Source organism: Hoplias malabaricus, chromosome Y (genome assembly GCF_029633855.1).
Source record: "Hoplias malabaricus isolate fHopMal1 chromosome Y, fHopMal1.hap1, whole genome shotgun sequence".
Taxonomy (NCBI): Eukaryota; Metazoa; Chordata; class Actinopteri; order Characiformes; family Erythrinidae; genus Hoplias; species Hoplias malabaricus.
Window position 1 is genome coordinate 27,789,847 of NC_089820.1, and position 19,046 is coordinate 27,808,892.

The 19,046-nt window shown below is 48.8% G+C and overlaps 1 protein-coding gene across 2 annotated transcripts in view; it reads right to left on the reverse strand.

Annotated features, from left to right (window-relative positions):
- The window catches only part of LOC136677671 (dynein axonemal heavy chain 10-like), a 137,773-nt gene that overhangs the window by 75,806 nt on the left and 42,921 nt on the right, over positions 1 to 19,046 (reverse strand). For both annotated transcript variants that reach the window (XM_066655266.1, XM_066655265.1), the window contains exons 20-34: positions 18,449 to 18,607; positions 14,936 to 15,052; positions 14,326 to 14,428; positions 12,823 to 13,001; positions 12,055 to 12,266; positions 11,633 to 11,789; positions 10,047 to 10,280; positions 9,249 to 9,371; positions 8,221 to 8,454; positions 6,657 to 6,880; positions 4,606 to 4,875; positions 3,530 to 3,713; positions 1,316 to 1,450; positions 548 to 700; positions 139 to 327 (exon numbers count right to left, since the gene is read on the reverse strand). In XM_066655266.1, the coding sequence (XP_066511363.1) occupies positions 139 to 327; positions 548 to 700; positions 1,316 to 1,450; positions 3,530 to 3,713; positions 4,606 to 4,875; positions 6,657 to 6,880; positions 8,221 to 8,454; positions 9,249 to 9,371; positions 10,047 to 10,280; positions 11,633 to 11,789; positions 12,055 to 12,266; positions 12,823 to 13,001; positions 14,326 to 14,428; positions 14,936 to 15,052; positions 18,449 to 18,607 (2,673 nt within the window). The remainder of the gene's footprint in view (positions 1 to 138; positions 328 to 547; positions 701 to 1,315; positions 1,451 to 3,529; positions 3,714 to 4,605; positions 4,876 to 6,656; positions 6,881 to 8,220; positions 8,455 to 9,248; positions 9,372 to 10,046; positions 10,281 to 11,632; positions 11,790 to 12,054; positions 12,267 to 12,822; positions 13,002 to 14,325; positions 14,429 to 14,935; positions 15,053 to 18,448; positions 18,608 to 19,046) is intronic.

The window sequence follows — 19,046 nt, forward strand, 5'->3', positions numbered from 1 at the left end:
AGGCTCTACATTTAATTTCATTAACAGCGACCTCTAAAGTATGTTCAACCTACCGGAGGAAAGATGAAAATAGGATGGATATGTCAGTTGTACACACAGGAGTTAAATATAAAGACTTGGAGTGGTCTTAGATGTCACCTTAGCCATGAGGAAGCCCTCAGAGAAGAGCATGATCTCGCAGATCTGCTGTAGGTCAGGGACGATGACGACAACCGGACGAAACAGAGCCTTCACCGACTCGGGCAGCTCTGTGCGTCCAGCGTAGCCGGGGTTCATGGTGATGAAGATGCCCATTCTGGAGTCCAAACTGATCTCCTGACCCTCAAACTGTCAGGCAATCACAATATGACACAGTGTTTACACAGACTCTCTGCTGAATCTACCAGAGACTCTTTAAAAAGAATAAAAATAAAACCAGTCAAATGATGCTGGGATCTTTTCTCAGAAGTTATACCATCACAGTAGACTGTTTAACTAGACAAACTGGCAGCTGGCATCATCCAAAATATGTGCTAATCTGATCAGTTCATTTAATATCTGGACTTACATGGAACCTCTTGAGGCGCAAGATGAGCGCATTGCGGATGGTCTGTATCTGAGAAGAGATGACGGAGAGCACTGAAGCGTCGATACGATTAAACTCATCAAAACAGCCCCATGCTCCACACTGAGCCAGGCCTGAAAAGATCTTTCCCACTGCCTACAGGAGAGAGAGAGAGAGAGAGAGAGAGAGAGAGAGAGAGAGAAAGAGAGAGAGACAGAGAGAGAGAGAGTTAGAGAGAGAGAGAGTGAGAGAGACGGAGAGTGAGAGTTAGAGAGAGACAGAGAGTGAGAGAGACAGAGCGAGAGAGAGACAGAGAGAGAGAGAGTTAGAGTGAGAGTTAGACAGACAGTGTGAGAGTGAGAGAGAGACAGAAAGAGAGAGATAGACACAGAGAGAAAGAGAGGGAGAGAGAGACACAGAGAGTTACAGACTGTAGTTCATCTGTTGCTCTGCATGCTTTGTTGCCTCCCTTTCCCCCTGTCCCTCAGCGCTCTGGACCCCCACAGAGGGGTGCTGCTAGAAATTGCTCCTGTGAAAGTCTGAACCATTGAACAACAGGCTGAAAGACTAACAGAGTCTGTAGAACAACAGAATGACTTCAATCTGTAACTGAACAACCACAGAGAGGTCAGGGGAACTGATCAAACACAGTGTAGAAACAAGGAGGTGATTTTAATGTTATGGCTGATATATGTAACACATGTAATTCTGCTCTGGGAGATCATTGTGTGCACTAAAGAACCCACAGTGAGTGCAGATTTGTGCTCTTACCATATGGTCCATGCCTTCTCCACAGTTGGTGACCACACACAGCAGACCCAGAGCCTTGGCCAGATCTTTAGTGGACTCAGTTTTCCCAGTTCCTGCAGGTCCAGCTGGAGCTCCACCCAGAAACATAGACAAGGCCTAGACACAGAACATCACATGCCTCCTTACTGACACAAAAATACCTGCCCAGAGAGAGTCACACACTGCAACATCCTGCCGTCTGGCTCTTCGTCTCCCTGTACATGTCCCTGTGGTTGTTTCAGTCTTTTATTCATTCATTCATTCATTATCTGTATCCCTTATCCAGTTCAGGGTCGCGGTGGGTCCAGAGTCTACCTGGAATCATTGGGCGCAAGGCGTGAATACACCCTGGAGGGGGCGCCAGTCCTTCACAGGGCAACACAGACACACACACATTCACTCACACACTCACACCTACGGACACTTTTGAGTCGCCAATCCACCTAACAACGTGTGTTTTTGGAACGTGAGAGGAAACCGGAGCACCCGGAGGAAACCCACGCGGACACAGAGAGAACACACCACACTCCTCACAGACAGTCACCCGGAGGAAACCCACACAGACACAGAGAGAACACACCACACTTCTCACAGACAGTCACCCGGAGGAAACCCACGCGGACACAGAGAGAACACACCACACTCCTCACAGACAGTCACCCGGAGGAAACCCACACAGACACAGAGAGAACACACCACACTTCTCACAGACAGTCACCCGGAGGAAACCCACGCAGACACAGAGAGAACAAACCACACTCCTCACAGACAGTCACCCGGAGGAAACCCACACAGACACAGAGAGAACACACCACAGTCCTCACAGACAGTCACCCAGAGGAAACCCACACAGACACAGAGAGAACACACCACACTCCTCACAGTCACCCGGAGGAAACCCACGCAGACACAGAGAGAACAAACCACACTCCTCACAGACAGTCACCCGGAGGAAACCCACACAGACACAGAGAGAACACACCACAGTCCTCACAGACAGTCACCCAGAGGAAACCCACACAGACACAGAGAGAACACACCACACTCCTTACAGTCACCCGGAGGAAACCCACGCAGACAGAGAGAGAACACACCACAGTCCTCACAGACAGTCACCCGGAGGAAACCCACACAGACACAGAGAGAACACACCACACTCCTCACAGACAGTCACCCGGAGCGGGAATCGAACCCACAACCTCCAGGACCCTGGAGCTGTGTGACTGCGCCACCGTGCCGCCCAATAGTTTTTTTAATATGTTTTCTATTCTTGCTTGTAATTTATACTGCTATACACTGCCCCGCCCCCTCATTACTATCCCCAGGGGTTCGTGATCTGTGTTGATGACATTTATACATTTATACCCTGCTGTTTCCCTTTGTCCTTGCCCTGCGTTGTTGTTGTTGGTGGTGGTGGTTGTGACCTTGCGGTCGTGATCCGTGTTCTTTCTTCATTGTAAGTATCAGTGTTCTTAGTCATGTTTTTGGTTTTCCCACCTACTTGTGTGTCCTGTTACTGAGAAAGTGTGGTGCTATTGGTCTTGTTGTGCTACCACAGACCTAGCTCCCCCAACTCAGAAGAACTCTTGTAACTCTGAAATTTGAAAGGAGGGAAGCTCTGGTGAGGATTACACTCCAACCTGGAGGAACAGGGCTGCGTTAAAACTGTGTTAAAAAGTGAGGGAATGCCTAGAACCCTGTAGAATAGGAATGCACAATTTCGAGAGCCCACCCTCAGTGCACCAGTGGTGGGATACAAACCAATGTGGAGCAAACGTGGTTCATATCCCATGTCTAGAAATGTGTTGGTGGCGTCTGTGGAGTGTGAGGCAAACCCTCACTTAAGAGTAAGACATGAAATCCCTTTCTTCCGGGCTGGAGTTTCAGAGTTCCAGGAGTTCCTTGGAGTCTGTGTTGAAAGTTACATGCACAATCCTTTGGAAAAGTCTGCACACTTCTGTGAGGTCACAACAACAATGAATTAAGTATGGGTTGTGTTTGCCTCATCACTGTGGATCTTCTGAATGGTTCTGAAACCACACCACATCAAACCGTTACTCCAGCTCGCTGAGACCAGGAGTCCTAAGGGAGCACCACTGGCCTCGCCCTCTGGCCCTTTCCCTCCCCTCATCACACGGCACAGTTCAGACAGTTTCTCAGTCCTTTAATAAACACATGAAAGCCACATGCTTTTACCTGTGTGAGAGTGAGGTAGATGCGATCCGTCAGCGGCGTGATGACCAGACGTCCGTTCAGACCCATGTACTCGTATCCGTAAGAGAAATGAGCCGAGCACTGACGCACAAACAGATCATCCGGCTCCTTGTCCCAGTAAAACCGCAGCTGACTCTCCCACTCAAACTCACGAGCGTCTGTGATACTGCACATCATCACATCAGGAGGAGTTAGGAGGACAGTACTCGCAGTTTTTCCACCTTTAACATTCGCTGACTAAACACTGCCCTGAGCTGTCTTCATGAGTGTAAAACCTTATGTCACTGACAGGGTTGGGCTGTATAACCATAATACTGTATACCACTGTATTTTTGGAAGGTATCTCGGAATGAGGGCTGTACTTATGAGATTTCACGTCTTTAAGAACATGGCGAAAGAGTTCATTCGAGAGCCACAGGGAGGGGGCGCTGTGGGAGCTCACTGACTGCTGATGTCACACTCTGTAAACGGGTGGGGGATAAAACACAAGCCCAGTCTCCCCCCGCAGTGAGAGTTTAGAGCTGAGTTTGGGTTAAAACAGAGAGGAATGAAGCTGAAAACAGACAAAACACTCAGAAGAGCCTTCACTCGACTCTGTGCTCACAGCTGTGAGGCTTTATCTCTTAATGTGTGTGATTTGAGCCTCAGTTTCACTGGAGAATCATCTGACACAAGTGTCTGTTAGCGCCAGCTGTGTTTCTAAACAGCGTAGAACCGTCTTATTTCACTTATTTTAGAACTCCTCTGTTCTTCCAGCAGCAGGCGCTGAAACCTGCTCTCTCTCAGAAACGGTTTTTATCGTCAGCACGTGTCGGTGTGCGCTGTCGGGCTGTGCTCAGCTGAACTGCACAGCGCTGAAAACCCTTCACTCAGGCTCACACAGCCAACGATGCACCCCATGGTAATACTGTATACTCTGTTAATATTAAGAGGTGGTTTGACGGTATGTAATTTGTGCCCAACCCTAGTCACTGATCTTAAGATTTCAGCGCCCTCAGTCAGCAGTGACAGACCATAACCGCAGTAGCTTTACAGAGTTCCTCGCTTCTGTGCTGTACCTGTCTCTGACGAAGCTGTCCACAATATCCCTGGCGTGAACATCGATGATGAGGACGGTGTTGAGTTTGCGCCTATCGTTCTTCTTTAACGGCTGCGTGATGCGTCTGACCAGGTCATCAATCTGCTGGTGCATTTTCTTGGCGTAGAGTTTCAGAGCCTGTTTATCACCAGCGCTCAACTTGTGGAAGACATCCTCCACCTCCCAGGTCCACCACACCTGGTTCCCCGCCAGAACCACCATGCCCTGGTAGTCCAGCATCCAGTCCACCCTAAAGTCCAAACGCCAAAACATATAAAAAAAAAGAAAAAATAAACAATACAGAATGCCCACCCTCATTTTGAGAAGGTATTTCTATTTTCTCATTGCTTTCGTCTTTTCAGCACTACTTTATCTTTCTTGGCAAAGGAGATTGGTAAAGCTATACGTTTCAGTCTGGATGGTATTCACAAGAGCATTCACAAAGGTATTAAGCTCAGGACAGTGCAACTAATAAAGCAAACGCTGGCTTACACACACATACTGCTCTTTGTTTGTTTGAGCCCAGTGTTGACCAGAGGAGGATGGTTTCCCCTCCTGAGTCTTGAGCTGCGTTCATTATTGCTCCCTGTTACAGAAATAGTGCAATATGTCCTATGTACTACATTGTGTCCTGTTGTTCGAAATATCAGGGGGACGTTGCCCTCCCTACAAAGTTCACAACGAAACCCCCATAACGCATCACAACCTAACCTCACCTTAACAATCGACTCGCTCTCACTTTTTCCGGCAAGGGTTGCTAGGAACCTGTGAGTTATGTTCGACGACCAGCTATCATTTATACACCAAGTGGCCTCTGTTGTCCACTCCTGTCACTTTGCACTTTACAACATCAGACAAATTAGACCGTTTCTAACGCAACGTGCCCCTCAACACCTAGTGCAGGCTGTGGTCGTCTCGCGTCTTGACTACTGCAATGCAGTGCTAACGGGCCTTCCAGCCTGTGCTCTAAAACCATTACAGATGATCCAGGATGCAGCAGCACGTCTGGTCTTCAACAATCCAAAAAGGGCACATGTCACCCCACTGCTCATTGAGCTCCACTGGCCTCCGGTTGCTGCTCGCATCAAATATAAAGCCTGCACGACCGCTTACAAGGTGATGACAGAGCAGGCGCCCTACGACCTGCATTTGCTCCTAAAGGCCTATGCCCCACCTCGGCCACTGCGCTCCCCCACCGAACGTCGCCTTGCTTTACCCAACATCCACACTAAGCAATCCAGACTGTTCTCTTCCATAGTTCCCAGATGGTGGAACTGCTAAATGAAATAAAGTAAATAAAGTAAGTAATATGAAGTGTACAGATGGTGTACACTGAAATTTCTAATGTGTACCCTGATGCAATTCGGCGGTGTCTTACTTACTACAAAGAAGTCGTTATGTTTTGTCAGAAATGTCCCAGAGCAGCAGGAACACACAGATGGCCCACAGCAGTTATATCTACAAATAATACTCATATAGATGTTTTTATATTTTAAGAAATATCAGTGGATCTAGAGCATTGCTATACAGTGCTGTTTGATGTTACAGAATACGAACGCCTCACACACAGGTCTATTGCTGTTTTCTGAAGCAGTGTTTCTGGACGTAGTGTCTGAAGTCTTCCCCTAGTCAGTTCACTATGTAGCATATGCTATATAGTAAATAGCGAATGAGTGTACGAGTGACCCATTCCGAACAAAACACTGATCCCTCTCACTGGCAGTGGCACCCACTTGGGGATCAGTGGGTCAGAATTCTGTAAAGCTGCTTTGTCCTGTTTAAAGCTGTAAACAGAACTCTACAAATAAAACTAAACTCAACTAAAAATGGGATTGAGTTCATTTGTTGTTGTTGTTGTTGCTGGAAAAACATAGAACGTCTGAGACGTCTTTCTCTTTCTCTCACTGTGATGATGTAAGAAAAGCGGGACTGAAAGGACACCACAGGACTTAGTACGGCACTGAGGATTTGGCTGTGTGTTAAGCTGTGTGTTAAGCTAGAGTCCATTAAATGGGTCAGAGACGGACGCACCTGCTCTTCTTGTGGTTATAGAAGAAAATGGCCTCTTTGGTGATGAGTCTGTTGGTTCTCCTCATCTCCAGCAGAACAGCGGTCATCCAGTCCTCCACTCGGCCGTCTGCAGGGACGGACTGCTTTAGTTCCATCACCTCCCCCTCGGCCGAGACCAGAGCCGCCGCCACCTGCTCTCCGTTCGCTCCCTCCTCGAACTGCAGAGACGCAATGTTGTCGTACATCTGAGGAGTGCAGAGGGAACACAATAAAACAGGTGATGTTTACTGCTCATCTAAAGACGGGGTCAGGTAGGGTCACTCCTGTTGTTACTACATTAGTCACAGAGTGATTTATTAATTATTTTGATGATTAATCAAGTATTGAAATTCCATGTTAAATCTGAAAATCTTTATTTATACAGCATTATTCAGAGTAATCAAATTCAAAATTAAAAGAACATTACAGAGCGACACAGTGGAGCAGCAGGGTGTGGGTTTGAGTCCCGCTCCGGGGACTGAGTGTGATGTGTTCTCTCTGTGTCTGCGTGGTTTTCCTCCGGGTGACTGTCTGTGAGGAGTATGATGTGTTCTCTCTGTGTCTGCGTGGGTTTCCTCCGGGTGACTGTCTGTGAGGAGTGTGGTGTGTTCTCCCTGTGTCTGCGTGGGTTTCCTCCGGGTGACTGTCTGTGAGGAGTGTGGTGTGTTCTCTCTGTGTCTGTGTGGGTTTCCTCCGGGTGACTGTCTGTGAGGAGTGTGGTGTGTTCTCTCTGTGTCTGCGTGGGTTTCCTCCGGGTGACTGTCTGTGAGGAGTGTGGTGTGTTCTCTCTGTGTCTGCGTGGGTTTCCTCCAGGTGACTGTCTGTGAGGATTGTGGTGTGTTCTCTCTGTGTCTGTGTGGGTTTCCTCCGGGTGACTGTCTGTGAGGAGTGTGGTGTGTTCTCCCTGTGTCTGCGTGGGTTTCCTCCGGGTGACTGTCTGTGAGGAGTGTGGTGTGTTCTCTCTGTGTCTGTGTGGGTTTCCTCCGGGTGACTGTCTGTGAGGAGTGTGGTGTGTTCTCTCTGTGTCTGCGTGGGTTTCCTCCGGGTGACTGTCTGTGAGGAGTGTGGTGTGTTCTCTCTGTGTCTGCGTGGGTTTCCTCCGGGTGACTGTCTGTGAGAAGTGTGGTGTGTTCTCCCTGTGTCTGCGTGGGTTTCCTCCGGGTGACTGTCTGTGAGGATTGTGGTGTGTTCTCTCTGTGTCTGCGTGGGTTTCCTCCGGGTGACTGTCTGTGAGGAGTGTGGTGTGTTCTCCCTGTGTCTGCGTGGGTTTCCTCCGGGTGACTGTCTGTGAGGATTGTGGTGTGTTCTCTCTGTGTCTGCGTGGGTTTCCTCCGGGTGCTATGGTTTCCTGCCACGCTCAAAAACACACATTGGTAGGTGGATTGGAGAGCGAATGTGTGAGCGAGAGTGAGTGTGTGAGCGAATGTGTGAGTGTGTGTCTCCCTGTGAAGGACTGGCGTCCCCTCCAGTGTGTGTTCCCGGCTTGTGCCCAGTGATTGTTATATAGGGACAAACCTTTGGACACATGTGGTGTGAGTGTCAGTACCTTGATCATGTGCTCCTGGACACAGGACGGCTCGCTGCTCCCCAGAATGCTGAGCAGCTCGTCGTCGGAGATGAAAAAGAAGCGAGGGAAAGCGTTGCGTTTGGAGTCCAGGTAGTCATTTAGGCTTTTCTGACAGCGCTCCAATCCATCGCTGAGGTTCTGCAGGTCCGCCAGGCGATTTGGGACGAGACAGCACTTTTTTATGCCTGGATCCCTCACCGTGTCAGACATTATCTGAAGACACACAGAAGGTCAGCTCATTTACTACAGATTCTACCCAAGTCCAGAGCGTGGGCAACAGGCTTCAACGTCTTTGGAGAAAATAAGAAAAAGTGAAAAATTTGCTTAATTCAAAAACAGGAATTTATTTGATTTCTGGAAATTTATTTATTTTTTATTTATGATCTTGGCCCAATACAAAACTACTTACACCGGTGTCTTGAGTTATTTATACCGGGACGTTAGCTAACAGAAATCACTGGAAATACCAGGTGACTTGGACAGTGGTCATTCAGGGTAGGGATGGTGGGATTAAATGGGCCATATTTTGTCCTGTGTTTTTTTTTTTTATTTTGTGTGTTGTGACTGTGCTTTCTCTCTCTGGGAGGGTGGAATGCCCCCCCCCCCCCCCCCATCTCTCTGCTCACAGTGCTACAGGTTTCTGGCAGCTGATGTGACAAATCTGGAGAATCTGCATTCTCCTCCAGCGCGTTAAACTGTTCAGGCTTCACTCTTTTCTTAGGAAGCATGTGTGTGATCAGAGGAGACTCACTGAAGGAAGGAAACACTAGCTGAGGGAGGGAGGCCATTAGCTGGGGACAAAAATCTGTGAAAATCTTGGGGATAAACACAAATTAAAAGCAAAAAAGATAAAACCAAATTGGGAATAAAAAGCTGTGATTTGGCTAAAGAGAAACTGACTGTGAAAATGAAAGTCTGCACCGGGACACGGAACGGAGCCAAAGTGTGATCCGTGAGCGAAGCAAGAAAAAGAAAACGTTTAGGAAACGTTTCAGAGGTTCCTTTACCTTTTTGAACATTTTATCAATGTTGTCGAACTTCTTGGCTTCCTCCGGCAGCTGAGAGCGGATGTCTCCTCCGATGAAGATGCTCTCCAGGTACATCCACTTCTTCTGCACTAACATCCAAACCTGCAGCGTGTCCGAGAAAAAGAACCTCTCATTACAGACCAAGGCTCAGCGTGTGATAGAATGCATTAATTCAAGTGTATACCGCTATTGTTTCTGTTTTTATTTTCATTTATCCTACTATTTTAAAGCCCGGGAAGGATGAAAGTCAATGTTGTGATGGGACGGCTGGCAGAAGAACGTTGTGTACACAGAGTCCGGTGGCCTGTCAGTCTTTGTATCGTTACAGAAAGGGTTCAGACAAGGTGCTACGCTGACAGTGGGCAAACTGAGCACAGAGTGATGTTGAGGTGATTAATGAAAACTTGGCAGACCACTGAACTCCACCAGGAACGGGAGTGTAACCATTACTCCACACACTGATGAGTCTACGGCCCGTCTATGACTCTGTGACATGGTGAAGCTGTACTCAAACAAACGATAACTACAATAAAGCTGCTCTTTTCTTTCTCTCTTTGTTGGTCTTGTCTCTTTCCTTTTCTCAGACTTTTCTTTATTCTTCTTTCTCTCTTTGCTTCACCTTGAACCGTTTTACTGCCTGGCCCTACACATGGGGCAGTGTTTGCTTGTTGAAATTGTATTACAGTGTTATGAAATAACTGCAGAGTGTCTTTGAGTCAACGACATGTTAATAATTTAGCCATAAATCTTTCTACAACACTCTTTTCCACCTCTGACCTCTATAACCTCTCTGATGAGAGACAGGCTCTTCTCCCACTGCTGGATGCTGCCGAGGAAAGGCCCCACGAAGCGGCTGCCCGCCATGCTCTGCAGGTTCATGGCGTTATCGTCTAAGCTCTGCAGGATCTCATCCACGGAGCCCAGAATGGAACCGCGTTCCTGAGAGCCTTTAAAGTATCGCTGCAAGTTGAACTTCATGCTCTCCCACGTGTCCACCACCTCCTTCACACCCTGTAGAAAAAGACAAATACAGGAGCAGTGTATAGATTACAGCACACTGCACACACACACAGCAGCCAGAGGCAGCTGTGGCCTTGAGGTTAGAGAAGCGAGCTTGAGACTGGAGGGTCACCGGTTCAATTTCAAGGACCGGCAAGAGAAAGTTCATCCATGGCTGAAGTGCCCTTGAGCAAGGCACCTGACCCCAAAGTGGTGTGCAGCCTGCTGGATCAATAAAGCTGACTCTCTCTTAAAAACAATCAATAACTGTTTTATGTCGTGTGGCAAGGTGGTGCAGCAGGTAGTGTCTCTGTCACAGCTCCAGGGTCCTGGAGGTTATGGGTTCTAGTCCCGCTCCGGGTGACTGTCTGTGAGGAGTGTGGTGAGTTCTCTCTGTGTCTGTGTGGGTTTCCTCCGGGTGACTGTCTGTGAGGAGTGTGGTGTGTTCTCTCTGTGTCTGCGTGGGTTTCCTCCGGGTGACTGTCTGTGAGGAGTGTGGTGTGTTCTCTCTGTGTCTGTGTGGGTTTCCTCCGGGTGACTGTCTGTGAGGAGTGTGGTGTGTTCTCTCTGTGTCTGCGTGGGTTTCCTCCGGGTGACTGTCTGTGAGGAGTGTGGTGTGTTCTCTCTGTGTCTGCGTGGGTTTCCTCCGGGTGACTGTCTGTGAGGAGTGTCGTGTGTTCTCCCTGTGTCTGCGTGGGTTTCCTCCAGGTGACTGTCTGTGAGGAGTGTCGTGTGTTCTCCCTGTGTCTGCGTGGGTTTCCTCCAGGTGACTGTCTGTGAGGAGTGTCGTGTGTTCTCTCTGTGTCTGCGTGGGTTTCCTCCGGGTGACTGTCTGTGAGGAGTGTCGTGTGTTCTCCCTGTGTCTGCGTGGGTTTCCTCCAGGTGACTGTCTGTGAGGAGTGTCGTGTGTTCTCTCTGTGTCTGCGTGGGTTTCCTCCGGGTGACTGTCTGTGAGGAGTGTCGTGTGTTCTCCCTGTGTCTGCGTGGGTTTCCTCCAGGTGACTGTCTGTGAGGAGTGTGGTGTGTTCTCTCTGTGTCTGCGTGGGTTTCCTCCGGGTGACTGTCTGTGAGGAGTGTCGTGTGTTCTCCCTGTGTCTGCGTGGGTTTCCTCCAGGTGACTGTCTGTGAGGAGTGTGGTGTGTTCTCTCTGTGTCTGCGTGGGTTTCCTCCGGGTGACTGTCTGTGAGGAGTGTGGTGTGTTCTCTCTGTGTCTGCGTGGGTTTCCTCCGGGTGCTCCGGTTTCCTCCCATGCTCCAAAAACACACGTTGGTAGGTGGAGTAGAGACTCAAAAGTGAGTGTGTGAGTGAATGTGTGAGTGTGAGAAGACGGTTGAGAGAATCGCTGAGGTCATGTGACCCTCTACCTTCTCCATGCTGAGCTCTTTGACGGCGGAGGTGACGATGTCTCCGATGACGGTTCCGTGTTTGTGTAGCTCCATGGTGAACATGTTCTCCAGGGTGAAGGTGTCTGGGTTCATCTCGAAGCTGGTGCCCGTCCTCTCCATCAGCTCCTTCCAGTGTCTGACACAAACACAGACACACAATGGAGAAGACAGCAGAATGCATAGCTCTTATATAATGCTTGACTATAGCAAAGATCTGTAAAATTCCCTGCTCAGGTAAAGCACCGATCTATAATTCAGATTGATTCCCTGTTGGGTTAAAGCATGGTGCAATGACTTGGGATCACTGCATCACTGAAGCCACCCTGACCCACATGCACTTGCTCTCCACCTCCCAATTGCAACACTTAAATCAAGAGCACAGAGAAAACGCCATCCTGTACCTTTCCCGCAGAGCCTCGTTCTTCAGATCTAGAAGCAGAGGCAGCGAGTCTTTAAACTCTTTCATGCGTCCCTCCAGGAAGAAGGCGACAGGCAGCGCTCTCACATCCTTCGGCAGCTTCCTCAAGCTCTTAATGAAGCCCTCTGTGCCTTCCTGGAGCAGCTGGATGTTCAGATTCACCCACAGTGTCTGAGACCACTCTGTCTTAGCAGCCTGGGACACACACATACATCAGCCATAATATTAAAGCCACCTCCTCGTTTATGAACCCATAAAGGACCCCCACAGAGCAGGTGTGATGTGGTGGTGGATCATTCTCAGCGCTGCAGTGACACTGACATGGTGGTGGTGTGTTAGTGTGTGTTGTGCTGGTGTAGAGTGGATCAGGCACAGCAGTGCTGCTGGAGTTTTTAAACCCTGTGTCCACTCTCTGTCCACTCTGTGAGACACTCCTCCCTCGTTGGTCCACCTTGTAGATGTAGAGTCAGAGACAGTAGCTCATCTGTCGCTGCACAGTGTGTGTCGCTCGTCCTCTAGTCCTTCATCAGTGACACAGGACGCTGTCGGCTGGATGTTTTTGGTCGGTGGACTGTTCTCAGTCCAGACACTGAGGGGTTTAAAAACTCCAGCAGCACTGCTGTGTCTGATCCACTCTACACCAGCACAACACACACTAACACACCACCACCACGTCAGTGTCACTGCAGCGCTGAGAATGATCCACCATCATGGTCTACAGCTGGATTTGACTGGAGAGAGAGAGTATAACCTTCTGTGCTTTGTAAATCTCGTAGATCTGCCTCAGACCACTCATCTCCCGCTGAACGTTGAGCAGTTCTGGATACATGGTGATTGACAGGTCAAACAGCTTCTCAGCATTGGCCAGCTCCTGACGATCCGCCTCCATTTTAGCCAACTCCTGCTCATAACTGCCCATAATGGTCAACCCTGAGGGACGAGGACAATAACAACTGTTTATTGGGAGTAACATTAAGGCAGAACTAAGTTCAGGGTGTATACAGATTAAAGGAACCTATAGGATGTTTGCAGATGACATCACATCTCTGCGTGATCATGCAACCATCATGCAGACAGACCGGAGAGATCGCAAATGGTGTGGAAATGTTCTCTGAATGACAAAAAGTGTACTGGATTAAAATTGCAAGCAATGCCTTGAACACTAGATGTTGGAACATTTGCTGTGAGAATTTGTGGGTATTTAGCCACATAAACATCAGTAAGATCAGAAAACATACTGATGTTGTTATCGAATAGAGCTCTGTCAGTCATGGGCAGCTACTTCAAAATGTCCTATTTCATCCCAAGCTTATGCATGGCCATTTCAACAAGCAGCAGTCCTCATTGGGTTATAATTATAACCAAACACGGGTGGCATGGTAGCGCAGCAGGTAGTGTCGCAGTTACACAGCTCACAGGTTGTGAGTTCGATTCCCACTCCAAGTGACTGTCTGTGAGGTGTGTGGTGTGTTCTCCCTGTGTCTGTGTGGGTTTCCTCCGGGTGACTGTCTGTGAGGAGTGTGGTGTGTTCTCTCTGTGTCTGCGTGGGTTTCCTCCGGGTGACTGTCTGTGAGGAGAGTGGTGTGTTCTCTCTGTGTCTGCGTGGGTTTCCTCTGTGTGTGATGCCCTGTGAAAAACTGGCGCCCCCTCCAGGGTGTATTCCTGCCTTGCGCCCAATGATTCCAGGTAGGTTCCGGCCCTAATGCCATCTTGGAGCAGCATGACCAGCATGAAATAGGTAAAGAACAGAGTTTGGGAGAAGATACTTCAGAACTTCATTTGGACTTTGTGAAGACTTTGTGAAACCTTTGTTTTTTGGGCTTCTCAAAGGTAGAACCTTTCTCCTGACTGTGTTTGGTGGTCACATTTGAGGTGAGGTTCTGGTTTGAACATGTGCTGCTGAATCATTCCAATATTACCACTGTGTAGCTAACAGTTACTAATAATACATAGAGCTCGCTGAGTGCTGTGTGTTTGAAGAGCAGAGTCCAAGTGGATCTGGTAAAGTCATGGCGGAGGTGTGTGTGGAGACAGTGGTGGGGACTATTTGCATATTCATAGATCTATGAAGTGATGAAAGTGAAGACGAAAAGCGTACATTTATATCAAAGACACCTTTTTAGGCATTAAAGGACATTTATCTTGAAAATACCCTCTATATCGGTAACTGAACAGAGGGAAGTGTGTAGAGGTTAATCAATGCCTTTAGAGAAAGGACTTTATTTCAGTGCCAGAGCATGGGTCGTCTATGTACCTTTCTCCAAGTCGTCTCCCACCGCTCCTGGGCCGTGCATGTTAAAGCTCTCAGCAAAGATGGCCAGCTCCTGCTTGTACTGTGCTATCTGTTCCTTGGTGATCTGATCAAAAAAAAGAGTGTAACAGATTATAAAATCAAAGCACAAATTATGAATCCACACTGAAATACATTATAATTATGTCTTGGCCAGTGACATCTCAAAGGGGATATATTCTCACCTTTCAGCACCTGTTCCTTTAAATGATAATGAGCCGCTCTCTGTTCACCCCGACCCCGAGCGCACAGCAGTGAGGAGCGAGGAGCAGAAGCTCTGGTTTTTAGCCGTTTTCACTCTGTTCTCTTATTTTAATTACAAACAGATAGGTCTAAAAATGAACAAACTGATCTGCCAATAAAGTGAGAATACTCCCTTAAAGTAAATTAACAGTGTTTATGAATTCTAATCTCCTCTAATAATCTCAACAAGAGTGTCACAACAGGAAACTAAAGAGATACTGACTTAGGAAAGACTTCACAGGCCAAGACATCATTTCTTCTCGTATTTGTACAGGACTGGTGTGAGTAAAACACACAGGCAGAGGTGGTAGCAGTTGTTAAGAGCTCTCACCTCAGTAAACTTCTTTTTAACTCTGCCCAGGCTGCGGTCCACCTGCCTGGACTCAGCAAAGAGATCCCTCCACACGTTCTCCATGTGGGAGACCAGCTGTAACTCCTCCTCTGTGGACTGCAGAGAAAATGATGATGTTTATTCATTTGTGGAACGCTGAAGGAGGATTCAAAACGAACCTCATCAGGACTTCACTGGTGGAAATGTCTATTGTATGGAGCTAGATTTGTGTCAAATATGGTACATTTTAATCAAGCATCAAAAGAATAAATATCAAATTAAACTGGAAAAAATAACATAAAAATCTGAACTTTCTTTTCTGAATATTTTTTTCAATTCTCATTTTGCGTTCTCGCACCTTGTCCAATGACCTACCGGTCCAGGAATGTTGTAAAATGCAAAACACAATAAAAACAGGAATCTATGCATCTGTGATATGTTCATTCTCTTGCAGATTTATTCATTCATTCATTGTCTGTGACCCTTATCCACTTCAGGGCGGCGGTGGGTCTGGAGCCTACCCAGATTCACTGGGAGCAAGGCGCGAATACACCCTGGCTACACACACTCACACATTCACTAACACACTCACACTTACGGACACTTTTGAGTCTCCGATCCACCTACCAACTTGTATTTTTGGAGCTTGGGAGGAAACCGGAGCACCCGGAGGAAACCCACGCAGACACAGGGAGAACACACCACACTCCTCACAGACAGTCACCCGGAGGGAACCCACACAGACACAGGGAAAACACACCACACTCCTCACAGACAGTCACCCGGAGGAAACCCACACAGACACAGGGAGAACACACCACACTCCTCACAGACAGTCACCCGGAGGAAACCCACGCAGACACAGAGAGAACACACCACACTCCTCACAGACAGTCATCCGGAGGAAACCCACACAGACACAGGGAGAACACATCACACTCCTCACAGACAGTCACTCGGAAGAAACCCACGCAGACACAGAGAGAACACACCACACTCCTTACAGACAGTCACCCGGAGGAAACCCACACAGACACAGGGAGAACACACCACACTCCTCACAGACAGTCACCCGGAGGGAACCCACACAGACACAGGGAAAACACACCACACTCCTCACAGACAGTCACCCGGAGGAAACCCACACAGACACAGGGAGAACACACCACACTCCTCACAGACAGTCACCCGGAGGAAACCCACGCAGACACAGAGAGAACACACCACACTCCTCACAGACAGTCATCCGGAGGAAACCCACACAGACACAGGGAGAACACATCACACTCCTCACAGACAGTCACCCGGAAGAAACCCACGCAGACACAGAGAGAACACACCACACTCCTTACAGACAGTCACCCGGAGGAAACCCACACAGACACAGGGAGAACACACCACACTCCTCACAGACAGTCACCCGGAGGAAACCCACACAGACACAGAGAGAACACACCACACTCCTCACAGACAGTCACCCGGAGGAAACCCACGCAGACACAGAGAGAACACACCACACTCCTCACAGACAGTCATCCGGAGGAAACCCACACAGACACAGGGAGAACACACCACACTCCTCACAGACAGTCACCCGGAAGAAACCCACGCAGACACAGAGAGAACACACCACACTCCTTACAGACAGTCACCCGGAGGAAACCCACACAGACACAGGGAGAACACACCACACTCCTCACAGACAGTCACCCGGAGGAAACCAACGCAGACACAGGGAGAACACACCACACTCCTCACAGACAGTCACCCGGAGGAAACCAACACAGACAGAGGGAGAACACACCACACTCCTCACAGACAGTCACCTGGAGGAAACCCACGCAGACACAGAGAGAACACACCACACTCCTCACAGACAGTCACCCGGAGGAAACCCACGCAGACACAGAGAGAACACACCACACTCCTCACAGACAGTCACCCGGAGGAAACCCACGCAGACACAGAGAGAACACACCACACTCCTCACAGACAGTCACCCGGAGGAAACCCACACAGACACAGGGAGAACACATCACACTCCTCCCAGACAGTCACGCGGAGGGAACCCACACAGACACAGAGAGAACACACCACACTCCTCACAGACAGTCACCCAGAGGAAACCCACACAGACACAGGGAGAACACACCACACTCCTCACAGACAGTCACCCGGAGGAAACCCACACAGACACAGGGAGAACACACCACACTCCTCACAGACAGTCATCCGGAAGAAACCCACGCAGACACAGAGAGAACACACCACACTCCTTACAGACATTCACCCGGAGGAAACCCACACAGACACAGGGAGAACACACCACACTCCTCACAGACAGTCACCCGGAGGAAACCAACGCAGACACAGGGAGAACACACCACACTCCTCACAGACAGTCACCCGGAGGAAACCCACACAGACACAGGGAGAACACACCACACTCCTCACAGACAGTCACACGGAGGAAACCCACGCAGAAACAGAGAGAACACACCACACTCCTTACAGACAGTCACCCGGAGGAAACCCACACCGACACAGGGAGAACACACCACACTCCTCACAGACAGTCACCCGGAGGAAACCAACGCAGACACAGGGAGAACACACCACACTCCTCACAGACAGTCACCCGGAGGAAACCAACGCAGACACAGGGAGAACACACCACACTCCTCACAGACAGTCACCCGGAGCGGGAATCGAACCCAAAACCTCCACGCCCCTGGAGCTGTGTGACTGCGACACCTACCTGCTGCGCCACCGTGCCGCCCCCTGATGTTTATTACATTTATTAAATGCACCTGAACCTCTTTCATAGAAGGGAATGCTATACATCAACTCTATGCAGAAACTCTGAACTCTACACTGAATTATCTGGACCTGAGCACATCTCAGACGGTCTGAAAAACAGTGGAAAAATGTGCTGTGGTCAGATGAGTCCAGGCTTCCCTTTGTTTTCATGACAATGTTGAATACTCTGCGCCAAAGACGAAAGGGACCATCCAGACTGTTATGAGCTAAAGGTGCTCAGTCACAAGTGGGGACCACTGTTCTGCTTGTAATACCCCAGAGCCAGCCCCCAGGTCTCAGAAAAACTCTGAAACTCAAGAGGGCAACCCCTGGCACCAGGAAACTCCAAACTGGAGGAACAGGGCGGCCTTGCCCTTAAACGAGGGAGCACCTCACCCCCTATGAGACCAAACACGCAGACACAGACACAACATAGATGACTTGCACATGTGAGAAGTTAAGTCACTCAGCATTAATTTAACATAGTCTACTACTGAACGTAAGTGTGTGTCGCCCTGTGAAGGACTGGCGCCCCCTCCAGGGTGTGTTCCTGCCCTGCGGCCAAAGATTCTGGGTAAACTCCGGACCCACCGCCGCCCTGAACTGGATAAGGGTTACACACAGTGAATGAATGAAGGAACAGTCTACGACAGTGTTTGAAAGATTTTGCTCCGTAATACATCATATTTTCATCACTGATAAACTGGAGCTCACCTGTATGTTGTACATGGCCAGAGTCCTGTATCTCTCCTGGATGTCCACACTCCTCATCTCTACGCTCAGAGACATGTCCCGGATGTTTGAGATGGTCCCAAGAACAAACTTCAGATCCTCTAGACTGTCTGGAGTCCTCTTCAGATTGTCTGACAGTTGCTGTTTTCAATGACAGAAGCTCTAACATCAGTTTGAGTTCAGTTCAGTTCTATTTCATTCGCTTGCAGCTACAAAAAAGGCAGGTTCTGATTTGGATTATTTTTGCCTAGATTCAGCTTGTTGTTTGTTAGCTGTTAGGGTAGAGATATACTTGCTTTTAACTAAGCGTTCACGTACGCATCATGGCTGCCTCGTGTAGCCTGCGTCCGATTGGTGCGCAGGCTGTGCATGTGATCAGAAAATAAACGTTACGTGTACGCAAGGTGCAGTACACGCGTAAACAGTAGGGGACAGTGCAGTTGATCAACAGTATCACAGAATGTTTTTAAGAAGGCTGTGTCAGAGCCAAGTCAGCGATTTCCCATGTCTTTTTCTGGTCTGCCCTCTAGTGGAAGCCTCCAGTTACAAGCGTAGCACACAGACCAGTGTGTGAACAGTT